This window comes from Furipterus horrens, unplaced genomic scaffold (assembly GCF_987537825.1).
Source record: "Furipterus horrens unplaced genomic scaffold, mFurHor1.1.pri manual_scaffold_2, whole genome shotgun sequence".
Lineage (NCBI taxonomy): Eukaryota > Metazoa > Chordata > Mammalia > Chiroptera > Furipteridae > Furipterus > Furipterus horrens.
The window spans coordinates 89782548-89799139 of NW_028327172.1; the positions used below are offsets into that span (position 1 = coordinate 89782548).

Genomic DNA, 16592 nt, shown 5'->3' on the forward strand with positions numbered 1-16592 from the left:
GAGCAAGGCAACCAGGAGTTCCTGATCCCATTTCAAATGTGTTTCCTGGCATATTTTCACCAGGGTCTTTCCTATAGATTAATTTCTCCAAGATGCATGTAGTTTCCATTGAATCTGTAGTGCTTGTGCTATCTTCTTGGAGATTTCTGAAGGGAACAATGGTCCATTGTCACTTTGAGTGCTATAAGGGAGTCCAGACCTAGGGATTATTATTTTGAGTAAAAGGTTTGCTACCTCAGTTGCCTTCTTAGTTCTAATGGGGTATGCCTCTACCCATCCAGAAAAAGTGTCTACAAAAACTAACAAAAACTTAAGTTTCCTATGATTTTAAGCATCTGTGTAAAGTCAACTTGTCAGTCTTCAATGTGCATATCCCTTTATATTGTACTTTCTTTCTTGTTGGGGCATGTTCTGTCTTAGGATTGTTTTGGTGTGTATCTGACATGTTTGAATAATCTTCTGAATGGTTCTTTGTAAATGAGGGCCCTTCAACTGTGTTCTAATGAGGTCCATTAAAGCATCCCTTCCATAATGGGTCCCTTCATATAGGTTTTTGAGGATGGGATATACTAGAGCTTTAGGGAGTAAGATCATACCATGTGGGTTGAGCTTCCATATGGAATTAGGGTCAGTATTAGAGAATCCCCATGCATGTGCCTATTCCTCATCTTGTTCTGTGTAATGGGGTTTAATTTCTGACAAGTCCAGATATGGAATTAAAGCCCCAAGAAGTGACGGCTCTCGGGCAGCTTGTCTTGCTGCTTTCTCAGCAGTTTGATTTCCCTGACTTGTTTGGGAACCATTTTTCTGGTGTCCTGGACAATGCATGGCAATCTGGCTAGGTAGGTTCACTGCCTCTAGCAATTTTAAAATCTGTTTTTCATCTTTGATAACCTTATTCCCTGAGGTAAATAGCCCTCTTTCTTTTCATATTGTCTCATGGGCATGGGCTACCATGAAGGCATATTTAGAGGCAGTGTTAGATGTTAACATTCTTCCCCAGGGATAATTCTAAGGCTCTGGTACGGGTTATTAGTTCAGCCTTTTGTGCTGAGGTTTCTATGGCAAGGGCTTGGCTTCTACAATATTACCTTGTCTATGGTGATTACCATGTACCCAGCTCATTGCTGACCATTTTCCATGAAGCTGCTCCCATCTGTATATAATTCCCAGTCAGGTTCTATCTGGCTGGTCCAATACATCTTGGTATGCTGGAATAAACTTGGTCAATAATTTCCAAGCAATCATGCAGGAGGTCTGAGCCTCCCTCAGAGTCCAGGAGTAGGGTGGCTGGGTTTAAGGTAGTGGTGTAAGGTAACATTTGGGTTGTCTAATAAAATGGTCTGATTTTTTCTCACGTTCCCTGCCATCAGCCAATACCCTCCTTTCTGTTCCAATAGTGTTAGAACCTGGTGTGGTTCTTTTCTATTTTTCTTTTTGAGTTCCCAGCAGTCCTTTCTCCAATGGCCTTCTTCTTTGCAATAGGCACATTGATTGGCACCTAGTGAGTCTTCCCCATTTCCTTTTGGGTCATGCCTATCCTTCTGGTTTCCCTGCACTGTTTCTAAGAAAACAGTGACCTGTTTTAATTTCCTTGTTTCTTGGGCATTATAAATTTTAAAGGCTATGTCCACCAGCTAGGAGGGGTTCATTCCCTATGCCCCATCTAAATGTTGTAGCATTCTTCTGATGTCTGGCGCACTTTGCCCGGTAAGTCATGTTTACCATTCAGACATTTTCTGGTGCCTGTGGGTCAGCATCAGTGTGCTTTGGATAGGTCTGATAGATCCTTTCTAAAAATTCAGAAGGTTTCTGTTGAATGACCTGTATCATATTCAGGCTCTTTTTTTTTTAGGCCCCCCTTTCTTAACCCCTTCCAATATGCACCTTTTGTAATGTTCTAGGAAGGCTAGGTCCCCACTATTCAGGTCTCAGTTGGGCTCTGTCAAGGGAATCACCCCAACTGGGCTGGACATTTTTTTGGGATTCTCTTGGTGGAGGCACTGAGCCTCTTCATTAGCCTTATTTATAACTAGCTTCCTTTCATCTGCCATTAGCAGGATGTAAAGGAGAGCCTGTACATTTGCCCAGTTTGGATGATGAGTGGCAAAAATAACATCTGCCATTTTCTGAGATAATCCCTATATGAAAGGTTGAAATTCTTTCAATTCAGTAAATCTGAAGTGGAAAATGGAGTATGGGCCCAATAGTAGCCAACAGGCTGTCCTCCCTGGTTCATTCCACCTCTAGGGTGTTGCCTCAAAGGGAATTGTCCTGCTCTAGATAGAGATGCTCCCTGGCCAAATTGGGTGCCCTTCTTGGCCTTTGAGGGGAAGACCATTCCTTCACCATACAGGGGTGGGGCTGTTGCCCCTCTGGGCCTTATTTCAGGCATGTCTAGCAGTAGGGATGGTGGTGGGGAAAATCTTTCTGTTGCTAATCCTGGGTTCCCTGTGTTCAGGACATTACAGAGACTCATTTCCTCATTTTCCTTTTCTTCCTGTGTCTTACTATCAGGGAGAGGTTTTGAAGCCAATTTCCTTCTCTCTATCATTAGTTGGTTCCCTCTCTTTGCCAAATCCTTATTGTATGAAGACATAAACGCCTGGACAAAAGGGATTTTGTCCCATTTCCCTGACCTTTGGCAAAACAATTCCAATTGTATGATGGTGTAGTAATTTATGGAACCACTAAGGAGCCACTTCCCCCTATAGTCTAAAGTGTACACAGGCCAAGCAGTGTTACAATAGAAAACCAATTCCTTCTTAGACACTGGATAATAGTTATACATGGCCCTGTCTGGTGTGGCTCAGCAGATTGAGTGCTGGCCTGTGAACCAAAAGGTCGCCGTTTGATTCCCAGGCAGGGCATATTCCTGGGCTGTGGGCCAGGTCCCCAGTTGGGGGCGAGCAAGATGCAACCAATAGATGTATCTCTCACACATCAATGTTTCTGTCCCTCTCTTTCTTCCTCCATTCCCCTCTCTCTAAAAACAAATAAAATCTTTTTTAAAAAAGTTGCACATGGATCAATCTGTTAAAATTCGGCTTAGTGGGCCCTTCAGGAGTCGAAACAGAACCCCTGATGGCATGGAAGAACAAGCCCCAAACCATAAACATGACAAGACCTGAAACACGTAGGAACATATAAACAAAACTTGAATCCACAATTCCACTATTCTAAATGAGTGCTCACAAGCAAGTCTTAGTGTTTTTATCTTCTGCTAAGTGATACCACAAGTGATCCTAATCAGACCTAAATGGGATGAAGCCCAAGTGGTAGGAATAGCCTATCAACTGGTACCACAAATGGTCCTAACTAGAACCAATTGGCACAAAGTCCATATGATACAAAGACCAGGTGGCACAAAGCCCAAGCAGCAGGGACAGACAGTCTGCCAACCGGTGCTGCAAATGGTCCTAACTGGACCCAATTGGGACAAAGCCCAAATGGCACAAGGCCCAAGTGGCAGGGATAGAGGACCCCCAATATGCACACCAGTTCAACTTATCCAGTCTTGGAGTTCATTTCTTCCCCAGACCCGTTTTCTTTCACCAGCCAGGTGTTTCCAGTGGCTGAAGCCTTGAGCAGGAGTGAAGGGAAACTCCTTGAGAAAAGCTCTTGGTGGATGCTGGGAAACCCCCACGGTCTCAGTCTTCCAGGGTTGACCTGCCACAAGCTGTTGTGACCCTAGCCTGGCTCTCCATGCTGTCCCTTCTGGAATTGCCAAAACTGTTAACAAACAAACAAAAAAAACACAGAGATTTGGCTGTTTCTTGCCACAAAAGCCAAACTCATGAGGCAGGTGCTGGTGTCAAAGGAAAGAGGTTATGCAGGTGCCATTCAGCCTAGGAGAATGGTAGATTCCTGTCTCAAAGGCCATCTCAATCTTCCTGCTGAAGTCCGCAGTTCTCATAGGGAGAAGGAGGGGAATTTTTCCCCCTAACTCAATTATCTTTCTAGCTTTTGATGTTCGTGCTCAGGGCCCTGTCCATCTATCTTTTTAGCTTTCCACTTGTGTTTGGGCCCTGTCCATTCAGGTTTCTAGCTTCAGCCTGCTCAGTATAAGAACCTCCCCTTGCCATCTTGGCCAATGGACGGAAACTCCCCTGGTGCCCAGACTGACTTTTACAATAACAATAGAACTGTAATGGGGAAATACAGGAAAGTGATGTAAAGGATAACTTCTTGGAAAAAGAAACATCTTTACTGTTCTAGCTGGTGTGGCTCAGATGGTTGGGCATTGTACCACAAAGTGAGGGGTTACCAGTTTGATTCTTGGTCAATGCAAATGCCTGGGTTGTGGGTTCCAAGAGATGTGTCTCCCTCTCTTTCTCTCTCCCTGCCTCTCTCTCTAAAAATAAGTAAATAAAATTTTTTTTTTAAAGACAAAATAGAAATTATATATATACAAAAGCATGTTCACTGAGACCAGAAAAATAAGTAGGGGCCTGACTGGGTTGCTCAGTTGGTTAGAGCATCGTCTGGATATGCCAATGTTGTGGGTTCAATCTCCAAGAAGCAATCAATGAATGCATAAATACGTGAAGCAACAAACTGATGTTTCTCTCTTTCTCACTAAAACCAATAAAAAAAAAGTGAATTGGAATCAGACAAGTACATGCGGGAGGGGGAGAAGTGGAAGTTGTTTCAAGGAGAGGAAACAGCAATTACAAGGCAGGAGACTTAAGAGGCAACTGGCTAGGTGTGTTGGAGAAACTAAAAGAAATTTGGGGTTGGAGAGCAGGAAGTGGAGTTAGAGAAGGACTCAAGACATAGCTGGAGAAGTTTGCAGGACCTAGACGTTGAAGGGTCCAGATGTAACAGAACCCATGGGCTACCCCGATTGAAATGGAACCCACAGGCTGTTCAGTTACGAGGAGCTCGATTGCCTGCTGCCAGAAGCACAACTCTTAATACCAGAGTTTGGTGAAAAGAAAAGGAATTGTTTATTCAAAGGTTATACAGACTTAGATTAATGGCTGGTTTCTGCTGTTGTCTTATTTTCTTTAAAACACTCACAAACACATAGTTCTCCCTCCCCTTGCCAAACCAGGCTAGTTTTAGAATAGAAGAGTCAGAGATACTGTTTCCCTACTTCCCAGACACAGTTCAGTTTTACCAGCAGCTCCCAATCATTTGAGCCTGATTGGGGAGGTTTTGCCTGTGTCGAGGTGTTTTCCAGTTCTTAATACAGAGCCATGTGGAGTTCCCAGCTTCCTTGTAAACTGCATGGAGTTCTCCCTTCCCTTTCAAAGCTGCATGATTCTCTCCCCCAAAATGCCTATCACATTATTTTCATTTTTTATTTTTAAGTATATTTTATTGATTCTGTTGTTAGTTGTCCCAATTTTTTTCCCTTTGATCCCCTATGCCCAGTACTCCCCTTCCCTTAAGCAATCCCGCCCCCCTTAGTTCATGTCCATGGGTTGTGCATATAAGTTCTTTGGCTTCACCCTTTCCTATATTATTCTTAACTTTCCCCTGTCGATTTTGTACCAACCAATTATGCTTCTTAATCCCTGCACCATTTCCCCATTTCTCCCCCTTCCACCTCCCTGCTGATAATCCTCCAAATGATCCCATACCTATGATTTGGTTCCTATTCTGGTTTGCTTAGTTGGATTTTATTTTTATTTTTTAGGTTCAGTTGTTGATAGTTGTGAGTTTGTTGTCATTTTAATGTTCATAGTTCTGATCTTCTTTTTCTTAAATAAGTCCCTTTAACATTTCATATAATAATGGCTTGGTGATGATGAACTCCTTTAGCTTTCCTTGTTTGGGAGGCACTTTATCTGCCTTTCCATTCCAAATGATAGCTTTGCTAGATAGAGTAATCTTGGATGTAGGTCCTTGCTTTTCATCACATTGAATACTTCATGCCAGTCCCTTCTTGCCTGCAAAGTTTCTTTTGAGAATCAGCTGATAGTCTTATAGGCATCCCTTTGTAGGTAACTATCTGCTTTTCTCTTGTTGCTTTTAAGATTCTCTCTTTAACCTTTGGCATTTTAGTTATGATGTGTCTTGGTGTGGTTCTCTTTGGGTCAAGCTTGCTTCCTGGACTTGTATGTCTATTTCCTTTGCCAAATTCGGGAAGTTTTCATTATTTGTCACATACCTTTCAATTTCTTGCTCTTCCTCTTCTCCTTCTGGCACCCCTGATTCAGATGTTGGCATGTTTAAAGTTGTTTCAGAGGTTCCTAAGCCTCTCCTTATTTTTTTCAATTCTTGTTTCTTCATTCTGTACTGGTTGACTCCCCCCACCCCACTATATTCCAAATAATTGATTTGAACCTCAGTTTCCTTCCCTTCACCATTGGTTTCGTGTGGTTTTTCTTTTGTTTCATTTAGCATAGCCTTCACTTCTTCCTTTATGCGTTTGCCATACTTAAGCATATCTGTCAAGGCCTGTGAGCATCTTTATCACCAGGGTTTTGAACTGTATGTCTGTTAGGTTGGCTATCTCCTCGTTGCTTAATTCTCACACTGGAACCTCGATCGGTTCCCTCTTTTGGGCCATACTTCTCTGTCTACTCATCTTGATAGGCTCCTGTGTTTATTTGCCTCTGTGTCCTAGGTAGAGCTGTTGCACCTGTTACATTGTAAGGGGCGGAGCCTTAGGTATTCGTCAGTACAGGGGAGCTGTTTCACCATGTTGTGGTGCTGTGTGTGGGGGATGGATATGAGAGGGAACAATGCCACTTGCTCAGCACTTGCCCCTTTTCCAGGCACTTCTCTCACTTCCATATGGGACTGATGCTTCTCTAGTTGTTGCCCTGGCTGTCGTTCCTAGAGTGGGTGCGTCTGTGGATGTTCTAGGACCGTGAGGGCCCTTTAAACAAGTGGACTCTGCTGAGAGACCAGCAGTTTCTGCCCCAACCCCTACTGGTTTGCACAGTCAGAAGCAATGAAGCTTTATGTTCTCTGGCACTAGAACTGTGAGCTGCATGGTCTGGTCTGGTGCTGGAAGCGCTCCCCAGGTGTCCATCCCTACTTTTTAAAACATGTGACTATGCTTTCTGCAGGCCTGCCACTGCCTCCGCCACCACATCGTGTCCTTTCCACTCCAGCTGCACCCCTCCTACCTGTCTAGATGAGTATTTCTTCTTTATATCTTTGTTGGACTTCCATGCAGCTTGATTATCTGGAACTAGTGGTTGTCTCTACTTTTGAGGTAGTTGTATTCTTTCTTAGTAGTGGAGGGAGATGCAGCATGTCGGTCTAGGCCTCCATCTTGGCCGGAAGTCCCGCCACCTTATTTTTAAATCCCTGACTGTGGCCTGTGATGCAGTGGGCAGGGTGACTAGTTGCGGCCACTGGTAGAATTTTAACTAGGCCCCTTAAGGAGACTGAACTGCAACTTCGGTGTATTGGGTTGATGCTCCAACCGAGCTACCCAGTCAGGGCAGCTGTTTCTAAGGGAAAAGAAGTCAGTGCCCCTATTATAGTCAGGTATTGCATGTTTTGAAAATTCTTGCAGCACACCAGTTGAAAATCATTGATTTGGAGGGAAGCAGTTAGGTTAGGGTAGACATTAGGCTAAAGCATTTACTTCTAGTTTATTTAATCTGGAGAGAGGCGGAGTAGATGAAGAATGGGGAATGAATTTGAGAGATCTAGAGTTTAGGAAGGTAGAATTCACAGGACGTGATAATAGACTGAAGTGACCAGTGAGGGAGGAATCAGGGACGACTGCCGGGTTCCTAACTTAACAGAGTGGCTGGATATTTACTGAGAACGTGGTTTTTCACCGAGCCTGGTAGCACAGGAAGCAGAGTTGTTAAGGCAGAGAGGCTGGCTCAGGAAAGCCAATATTTAAGAGAGGATGAAGGATAGAGTTGGGAATGCAGTTTCGGCTGAGCAGGGCTGACAGCACTGGGCACCCAGCTTGGCACCCCTCCTTCTCCTTTTCGCTGCCCATGCAGCCAGCTAATGCAGTTAGCCAAAGGAAGAGGGAAGACCCCATTCTGCACTTATCTAGAGCCCTGCGCATGTCCACTGTGGGCCGTGCGCCAAGCCAGCGCTGCTGGGGAATTCGGCCTTCGGGATCCCTGCCTGCGTTTTCCTAGGAACGCAGCGGCGCCCACCACTTTACCTTTCCCGGCAATATCCCTCCTCTTAATCCCGCCCCTTCCGTGTTTTGACGCTCACTGGTTCCGTCAGTTGCAGCGGCCATTGGCTGTTAGAGGGATACGAGAGCGGCAATTGGCTGTCGCTGGATGTTGCGCTAGCGCCCTCCCGGAAATGGCCTGAGGTGGAAGGAGAACTGGAAGGACTCGGGAAAGCGAGGGATGCTGGTAAGCTGGTGCTTCCGTCTTGGCGGGACAGCGTCGGGGGTTGAACACCGGGTTGGCTTTTAGGCCAGGCTCTTTCCGCGTAGCCTCAGAGAGGCTTCCTCTTGCAGCTCGACCACGCTGGTTGGCCTGTCGCCTGCCGCGTCCCGAGCCCCTAACCCTGGCTCGAACCTCCCAGCTTTCCCGCAGGCCCTTCGTTGCCGCTGTAACTCGGTCACCGCCACACCTTAGATTGAAGGGTTTCGGGAATCCTGAGGGGCTGCGAGGGAGAGCTTTTACCCGCGGGACGGTCTCCTTCCTTCTCTCTGAGTTCTACCGGTCCTTCCAGGGACCAGGTCCCCAGCAAGCCTTTCCGACCTCGCCGACCCACTGGAATTTCTCTCTGTCCTGATTTCCCTCATCGGCGCTTTGTTTTGGTCGTTGTCTTCACACGTCGGAGTCTTACCTCTTCAGCAAATTGTGAGTCTTTAGAAGGTTCAGAACCTGGATCCCTCCTTACCTTGAGTACCATTCAGGGTTCATTCGGTACCTTGCGTTACTATGTCTACTCCTAACCATTTAGTGATTGCTTCTTATTATGATTCCCGAAGAAAGGTGTTAAGGATCCCTCGGGTTGCCCTTTTTTGACCTTTTTTTGTAGAATTACTGCTTAGATTATCTCACCTTAAGGAGCCAGGATGCGAATAGCTAACATTTGTTGAGTTCTAGCGGTGTCTTATGCTAAATATTTTAATACTTATTATGTGCTAAGTACTTTAATATCTATTATGTAGTTTGGTTCAACGAGATGGGCATAATTATTCCCATGCTACTTGGGAAACTGAGGTGTTTAACATTAAAAATAGTACTTACCTCATGAGGTGATTAAATTACATGATGTAAATAAAGTGCTTAGTATGGTGCCTGGCATGTAGTAAGTATGAAATTAAAAACAAAAGAATTTGGTACCCCATTTTGAGGCCGACAATGTTCAGGAGTAGAAGGATTAAGTTAATTGGCTAAGGTCATGCAATTTGAACTCTGGTTCTTCTCCAAAGCCATCTCTTTGAACCTGAGCTTTGTTCTGCCTCCCATATAAATAATTCCTTGGTGGGTTGTTCTGAAGCTTTATGAGAAAATGTCTGTTAAAGTTGTTGGCTCAGTGCTTGATGTGTGCTAAATAATATTAGTGTGTTGCTCTCCTTTGCCAAAAACACCAGACGGCTTCCACAGTTTTGAGGAACTGTTATTCCATCCTTATTGAAAAAGCACACTTGTTTCCCACAGGTCACTGGAAGAACACCTGCTGGTTCTAAGTAGGCTGCCTGCCCAGATGTTTATCCCTAGCTACAGTGGGGTGTAATCCATGCAGTTGTGGATTTCTTCCTTCTCTAGGGTGAAGGCCATGCCGCCCCCTGGGAAAGTCCCCCGAAAGGAGAAACTGGGGCTACAGTGTGAATGGGGGTCCTGCTCCTTTGTGTGCTCGGCCATGGAGGAGTTCTGCGAGCATGTCACTCAGCACCTGCAGAAGTACCTGCAGAGCTCAGGGGAGGAAGAGGAAGAGGAGGATCCTCTGGGTAAGGTAGCAGGATATAGGAAGGGGAAAGAACCCAAAGGAAAGTGGAAAATCTGACTTTCCTTTCTGCAGAGGGAGAAGGCAGCCTGGGAGAGTAGTCATTTAATTTCCAAATTGTGCTTTTTTTGTTTATGGACACATGGTAGTCTTCCTATGGAAAACTCATTCAACAAGGGCTTTTATTTTTTAAAGATTTTATTTATTTATTTTTAGAGAGAGGGGAAGGGAGGGAGAAATAGAGGGAAATATCAATGTGTGGTTGCCCCTCATATGCCCCCAACTGGGGACTTGGCCCACAGCCCAGGCTTGTGCCTTGACTGGAACTCAAACCAGCAACCTTTCAGTTTGCAGGCCGGCACTCAATCCACTGAGCCACACCAGCCAGGGCTCAACAACGATTTTTAAAATGCATCTGCCATCTTCCTATCAAAAGGCAATTACAGTACTTTTGCGAACATTCTTTTTGACTTCTTCCTACATGTATATACACAAATTAGATAATTTTTTTTGTTTCAAACAACCAGGCACGTAAAAATTCTTAGTGTGTTCATCCTCTCATGAAAATATGCATAATCAGCACAGATAAAGTCACTGCAGAATCTTTACTCCTTCTGTTGTCTGAGCTCCAGTTCATTTTTTACAGCATCAGCAATGACCTTTGCTGTCCCCTGACTTTCTTCATTCTGTTCTTGCATTCCTTTCTTTGTTTTCTTGAGGTCTTCATATAATACAAGCCATTCCTTACAAGTCTATGTTTGGGTTCATTTTTTGTTTCTTTTTAAAGATTTTATGTATTTTTAGAGAGAGGGGAAGGAAGGGAGAAAGAGAGGGGGAGAAACATCGATGTGTGGTTACCTCTCACACAGCCCCTAGCGGGGGACCTGGCCTGCAAGCCAGGTGTGCCCTGACTGGGAATCAAACCAACAACCCTTTGGCTTGCAGGCCAGCACTCAATCCACTGAGCCATCTTTCTTTGGGTAATCTAAGGAATCATAAATCATGCCAGAGACAGTTGTCTTGCCATCACCAAAATGGATTCTAAAACAGAACATAAAGGTGACATTTGGTGGCTAGTTTTTCCTGAATTTCTGTCTTAGGTACTATTGCCTTCCCAGGTTGAAGGGCGTCAATGACCATTTGTTTCCACTGAAGTAGTCTGCTGGTCATGAACTTCCTGGTCTGGACTGTCACGGTGTTATTCATGATAGTAGTTGGCCTTCATGCCTTATTTTATTTTTATATTGTACAAGCTATTTTCCAGCTGCTTTTTTCACTCCCTGGTAGTGTTTCTCTCTTTCTCTTTACTGTGATCACCAGTTAGGAATATATTTTACAATACAACCCTGTACAAAAAAGTTAAAAAAATACTTGAGCTCTGGCTCATGTGGCTCAGTGGATTGAGCACTGGCCTGTGAACCAAAGGATCATTGGTTCAATTCCCGGTCAGGGCACATGCCTGGGTTGTGCGCCAGGTTTCCAGTTGGGGATGTGTGAGAGGCAACCGCACATTAATATTTCTCTCCCTTTCTTTCTCCCTCCCTTACCCTCTCTCTAAAAAGTAAATAAATAAAATCTTTAAAAAAAAAAGAATCCTTGAAAAAATACTTGCTTTTTATTAAATGCTCACTGAAGTGTTCTATCTTATACTCTTTCATTAAGAGAAAAAAAGCGGTTTGCAATTCCCTAAATTGATTTCACCACCCACTAATAGGTCACAACACAGTTTGAAAAACTGTTCTATAGAAAGTACAGAGAGAGCTCTCCTCAAATTCTGCTTAAAGTCTAGTGATTGAACTATATAACTAATAGTTTCAAAAGTCAAATGATGTTTACACAAAAGAGAAATTAGGGGATTATTATATTTTAAAAAGTACCTACTTTTCAAAACAAGTATACCTGTAAAAAAAAGTACTGAGAGACATGCTTGAAAGATAGGAAGTACATTGGAATAGTTGATGGACCTTCATGAAGAAGACAGATCTTAAGCAGAATATGGGGAAAGGAGGCTTTGTTATTTGGTTGGGAGGCAGCATCTTCCTCAGGGAATACAATATTCCCTCACTTCTGTGGGTATTACATTCTAGACCCCACCCCCCCACCTGCGATAAGTGAAAATCCGCAAAATAGGAACCTTACATTTATTTTAGTATTTATATATATTTTAAGGCTTTATAAACGCTTCCCACACACTTATAAACCGTTCCAAGTCCCTTATTAACCTTTCCCACTCCCTTATTAACCTTTTCCACACTTTTATAAACACTACTTATGTTCTTAAACATATTCTACACTTTAAAACCTACGTAACTTTAACAACATACATATACAGTACTGCAAAATCCCGCAATATAGCAAAAAATCTGCAATAAATAAATATATTTTTAAAAATCCCGCGATACAGTGAGGCCGCGATAAGTGAACTGCAATATAGAGAGGGACTACTGTAGTAGAAACTCAGCCAGTGTAGTGCATGCCTGTCATACCTGCTGCCTCTGAGTTTCTGGCACTGGGTCTTTCACACACCACACTTCCCCACCTAGTTTATAAATGCTCCCCCTTCAGATATCAACTCGGGCACTTCCAAGACAGCTGTCTATCTCAAATTCTGTTTATTTTATAGTACCATGCCACATCCCCCCCATAGTACTTATGATTGGTTACAGTTTTATATTTATACATGTGGTTATTTGATTAATTTTTTTTTTCTTCTCCCTGGCTGAAAGCTATGTAAGGTCAAAGACTGGGACTCTACTCATTACATCCCCAGCACTGGTATTTGCTGAATGAATTCCTGGTAATTTGGTCAGAGTCCAGCCTTCTCACTTGCTGCTAAGTGCCACAGGTGGAAGGAGAACTAAACATTGGAAAGTATCGCTCTTATTTCTAAACCCCTTTCCACAGAGGAAGAATTTTCCTGCTTATGGCAGGAGTGTGGCTTTTGTTCTCTGGACAATTCTGCTGATCTTGTCCGCCATGTCTACTTCCACTGCTACCACACCAAGCTGAAACAGTGGGGGCTGCAGGCCCTGCAGAGCCAGGCCGACCTCAGCCCCTGCATCCTGGACTTCCACAGCCGCAACATCATCCCTGACATCCCTGACCACTTCCTGTGTCTGTGGGAACACTGTGAGGTCAGCAGGTGGTGCTGGTAATAGGGGTGGAAGGAAGTTGCAGATCTTAACTCAAGATGCCTTGACTCTTTCTGCAATCCCCTATATTCCCAAGATTCCTGCTAGTATCTGTCCTTTATTTCTGGGTAGCTCCCTTGCTCAAATGTTCCCATCCCCACCAAGTTAATTTGGGAGAGAGCCAAGAAGCCCCCTTTGGACACCTAGGTTAAGAGTCCCTCCACCCACCCTCAATCCTTACCCCAAGTTGCTCCTGGCACAGAGCTCCTTTGACAATCCTGAATGGTTCTATCGGCACGTGGAAGCGCACAGCCTGTGCTGTGAATACAAAGCAGCTGGTAAAGACAACCACGTCGTGCTGTGTGGCTGGAAAGGTAGGACCGCTCCTTAACTTCTGGCCTCTAAAGAAACCCTGGGATTGCTGTGGGGCTAGAGCAGCTAGGGATGGGTCCTGCAGGGCGAGGTTGGCTGCTGTCTAGAGAGACTTAGGGGTACCGGAACCTACTCTTTGGGTTTGTGACTGGAGCGTAACTGGGTCTTCCTTCCTAGGTTGTACCTGTACCTTCAAGGACCACTGTAAGCTTCGTGAGCATCTCCGTAGCCATACCCAGGAGAAGGTGGTGGCCTGCCCCACCTGCGGGGGCATGTTTGCCAACAACACCAAGTTCTTAGATCACATCCGTCGCCAGACCTCATTGGATCGTAAGCAGTCAGAAAAAGGGGAATGGGTGCGGGTTGTTCTGACTGTTCGGGTTGGCATATTCCAGGGGAGAGGGACACTGAAGGTATTTGCAATTTGGCTACATCTACCTGTAAGGCTCAGTCACCTGCCACAGTCTTTGCTGACTAAGATTTATTAGACATTATTTTTCAGGGCTTACTGTGTGTCCTATCAGTTAACTCAGTGAAACCTCATAAACAGCCCCATGAGGTGGACTTCTTGTCCCCCTTTTTGCAGATGAAGAAACTAAGGCACAGGAGCTTAAAATAATTTGAGACCACATGGATAATAAATGGTCAAGCTGGGGTTCTAATCCAGATTCTCTATGCCAAATCCCATGACTATGTCCACCCCGTAGTTCCCTAAACTGTCCTTGTCTCCTTGGGTGGCTCCCCTCTCAGGTACTCCTTTCTACATTTCCTTCATCCCCACAGTCCACCCTTTCTTTTCCTGCCCTACCCCAGAGCAACGCTTCCAGTGCTCTCACTGTTCCAAGAGATTTGCCACTGAGCGTCTCTTACGGGACCACATGCGTAACCATGGTGAGTAGCTGGCCGCCTCCAACCTCCCTGCCCACCCTCCAAGGTTTCACTGGCCATCAGATCACGGCCTCCTCTCTACTCCTCCCAGTGAACCACTATAAGTGCCCTCTGTGTGATATGACCTGTCCACTGCCATCCTCCCTCCGCAACCACATACGCTTTCGCCACAGCGAGGACCGGCCCTTTAAATGCGACTGTTGTGACTACAGGTAAGGGGAACCAGAGGCTAGAAATCACAGACCTCGTGTTCTAGGGTACCTCGTGCCCTCCAACCTGTCCTGACCTCTCCTGGCAGCTGCAAGAATCTAATCGACCTCCGGAAGCACCTGGATACCCATAGCAAGGAGCCAGCCTACAGGTGTGATTTTGAGAACTGCAGCTTCAGTGCCAGAGCTCTCTGCTCTATCAAGTCACATTACCGAAAAGTGCATGAAGTGAGTGGAGCTGGTGGTGGAAAGGGCTAGCAGAAGTGTGGGGAGCCCAAGGTGAAGAGCTGACCTCACTCTCCCTTCCCATCAGGGGTACTCAGAGCCAAGGTACAAATGTCATGTGTGTGACAAATGCTTCACAAGGGGCAACAACCTCACCGTGCATCTTCGCAAGAAACACCAGTTCAAGTGGCCCTCGGGGCACCCCCGTTTTCGGTATGTCTCAACTCCCCCTGCCTCTAGACTTAACAACATTTTTTTTTCCATATTATTTCAGCAAGTTAAAATCATCGAATTTGATAGTGCTTTGATGTCCACCATTTCCATTTAGGCTCAAGGAACCCCAAGAATAGCAGTGGGGGCAAAGATTATTTTTCTGATTTTTGAATCCAAGGCATAGTGTCAAACCAAATAAGTGGTGCTCAAAGTCCTGCAGCCAAAACAAGAACTAGAGCCTAAGGGTCCAGGTCCATAGCTTCATGACCCCACCCTCCACGAATAAATTCTCATTTCTTTCCCTTACCTCATGTCCTCCTCTGCATAAAAGTTTCCATTTTGAGTAATGATCCTTTCCTCTTTTTTATATTCTGATAAATATCTTTTTTGTCTTCAGCTTCCATCACTAGAATCCCAGGGCTTCTACTCCTTATATTTGTCCCTTCTTGCCAAGCTCCAGGCCATTTCTGTAGCTCCCTGCCCTGTTTGCTACCTTTGCACTTCTACTTCACCAGGTACAAGGAGCATGAAGATGGCTACATGCGGCTGCAGCTAGTTCGCTATGAAAGTGTAGAGCTGACACAGCAACTGCTACAGCAACCACAAGAGGGATCAGGCTTGGGAGCATCATTGAATGAGAGCAATCTGCAAAGCATCATTCTAGAAACAGTGCCAGGGGAGTCAGGACCTCAGGAAGAGGTAGAAGAAGAGGGCAGAGGTGGTGAGGGGACGGCTCTCTCAGCCTCTCAGGACACCTCAAGTCCCATCATCCATGTGGTTAATCAGACCAATGCCCAAGAGATTGTCTACTATGTGCTGTCTGAAGCCCTGGGAGAGTCCCCCCAAGCCTCTGACTCCCCCTCAGGGTGCATCATGGGAAAGCTTCAGGGAATAGCTGAGGAGCCAGAAGTCCAGATCATATGAAGGCAGTAGAGCCTGACCATTCCAAACCCAGTTTCTGGGGTTTGAGCCAGGCTAGTGGCAGGGCCCCTTTGGGCAATCCCTGTCAATGGATATCTTTTGGAGTGGTGCTGAGAGCAGTGTGGTCTACTCTGGGCCTGGCTTGCATCAGTCAGCAGACTAAGGACTTTCCTTTTCTGCCAGTCCACGTTTTAGGATCCTGAGAAGTTTTGATTCTTTGAGGGGTATGCCCTGGTTGTGTCTGTTCTTGTAGAGAGCTAATACCAGGCTTAACCATAACCTCTAGAAATGCTGGGACAGTGATTAAAATCGTTAGTCAACTTGCGTTCGTTCCTGTCTTTAGGGTTTCTCAGGCCTAGGGATGACATGTACTAGTCCCTGCAGTGACCCTTTTCATCACAGCCAGCCAAGGCATTGTGAACCAGGCAGCCGTTTCCCTCTAAAGTGTTCCTCCTACAACCTAAGGACTTCCATATTATCCTCAGGGATGGGGCTAGAGTCACTGAATGTGTGTAGCACTTGTTTTTTGTAATAAAAGATGCTTTTGCTGTTAACTCATTTCTTCCTTATGTCTGGTAGCTGTTCACTAGGTAATGAGATATGGCTGCTCAGAAGAAGGACTGAATAATTAGACTTGTACACCTTTTAGTGGCTGGGGTTGTTTTCTGTTTTTAACTGTCTTGTTCCCTACTCACCTCCCTACCTTTGGTGAAACCTTCATTTCTTTTCAGCCTCTACCATCTCCCTGGAGGTCTCAGGCATAGGCCATGAGTTTGCAATAGTAGCA

At 45.1% G+C, this 16592-nt stretch overlaps 1 protein-coding gene across 5 annotated transcripts; it reads left to right on the forward strand.

Moving 5' to 3' along the window:
- Nucleotides 1–8203: 8203 nt before the first annotated feature.
- On the forward strand, nt 8204–16359 carry HINFP (histone H4 transcription factor). Of its 5 annotated transcripts, none has more exons than XM_090266092.1 (10): nt 8204–8297; nt 9669–9850; nt 12751–12980; nt 13240–13351; nt 13527–13679; nt 14133–14240; nt 14329–14449; nt 14536–14674; nt 14760–14884; nt 15400–16359. In XM_090266092.1, exons 2-10 carry the CDS (start codon nt 9679–9681, stop codon nt 15806–15808), a joined length of 1569 nt encoding a protein of 522 aa, XP_090122218.1. In that variant the 5' UTR covers nt 8204–8297; nt 9669–9678; the 3' UTR covers nt 15809–16359. The 5 variants fall into 5 exon arrangements, with proteins under 5 accessions (XP_090122218.1, XP_090122220.1, XP_090122216.1 ...); XM_090266094.1 differs by lacking the exon at nt 8204–8297 and adding an exon at nt 8606–8753 and having other exon boundaries at nt 9646–9850; nt 14163–14240; XM_090266090.1 differs by lacking the exon at nt 8204–8297 and adding an exon at nt 8702–8753.
- Nucleotides 16360–16592: the final 233 nt, after the last annotated feature.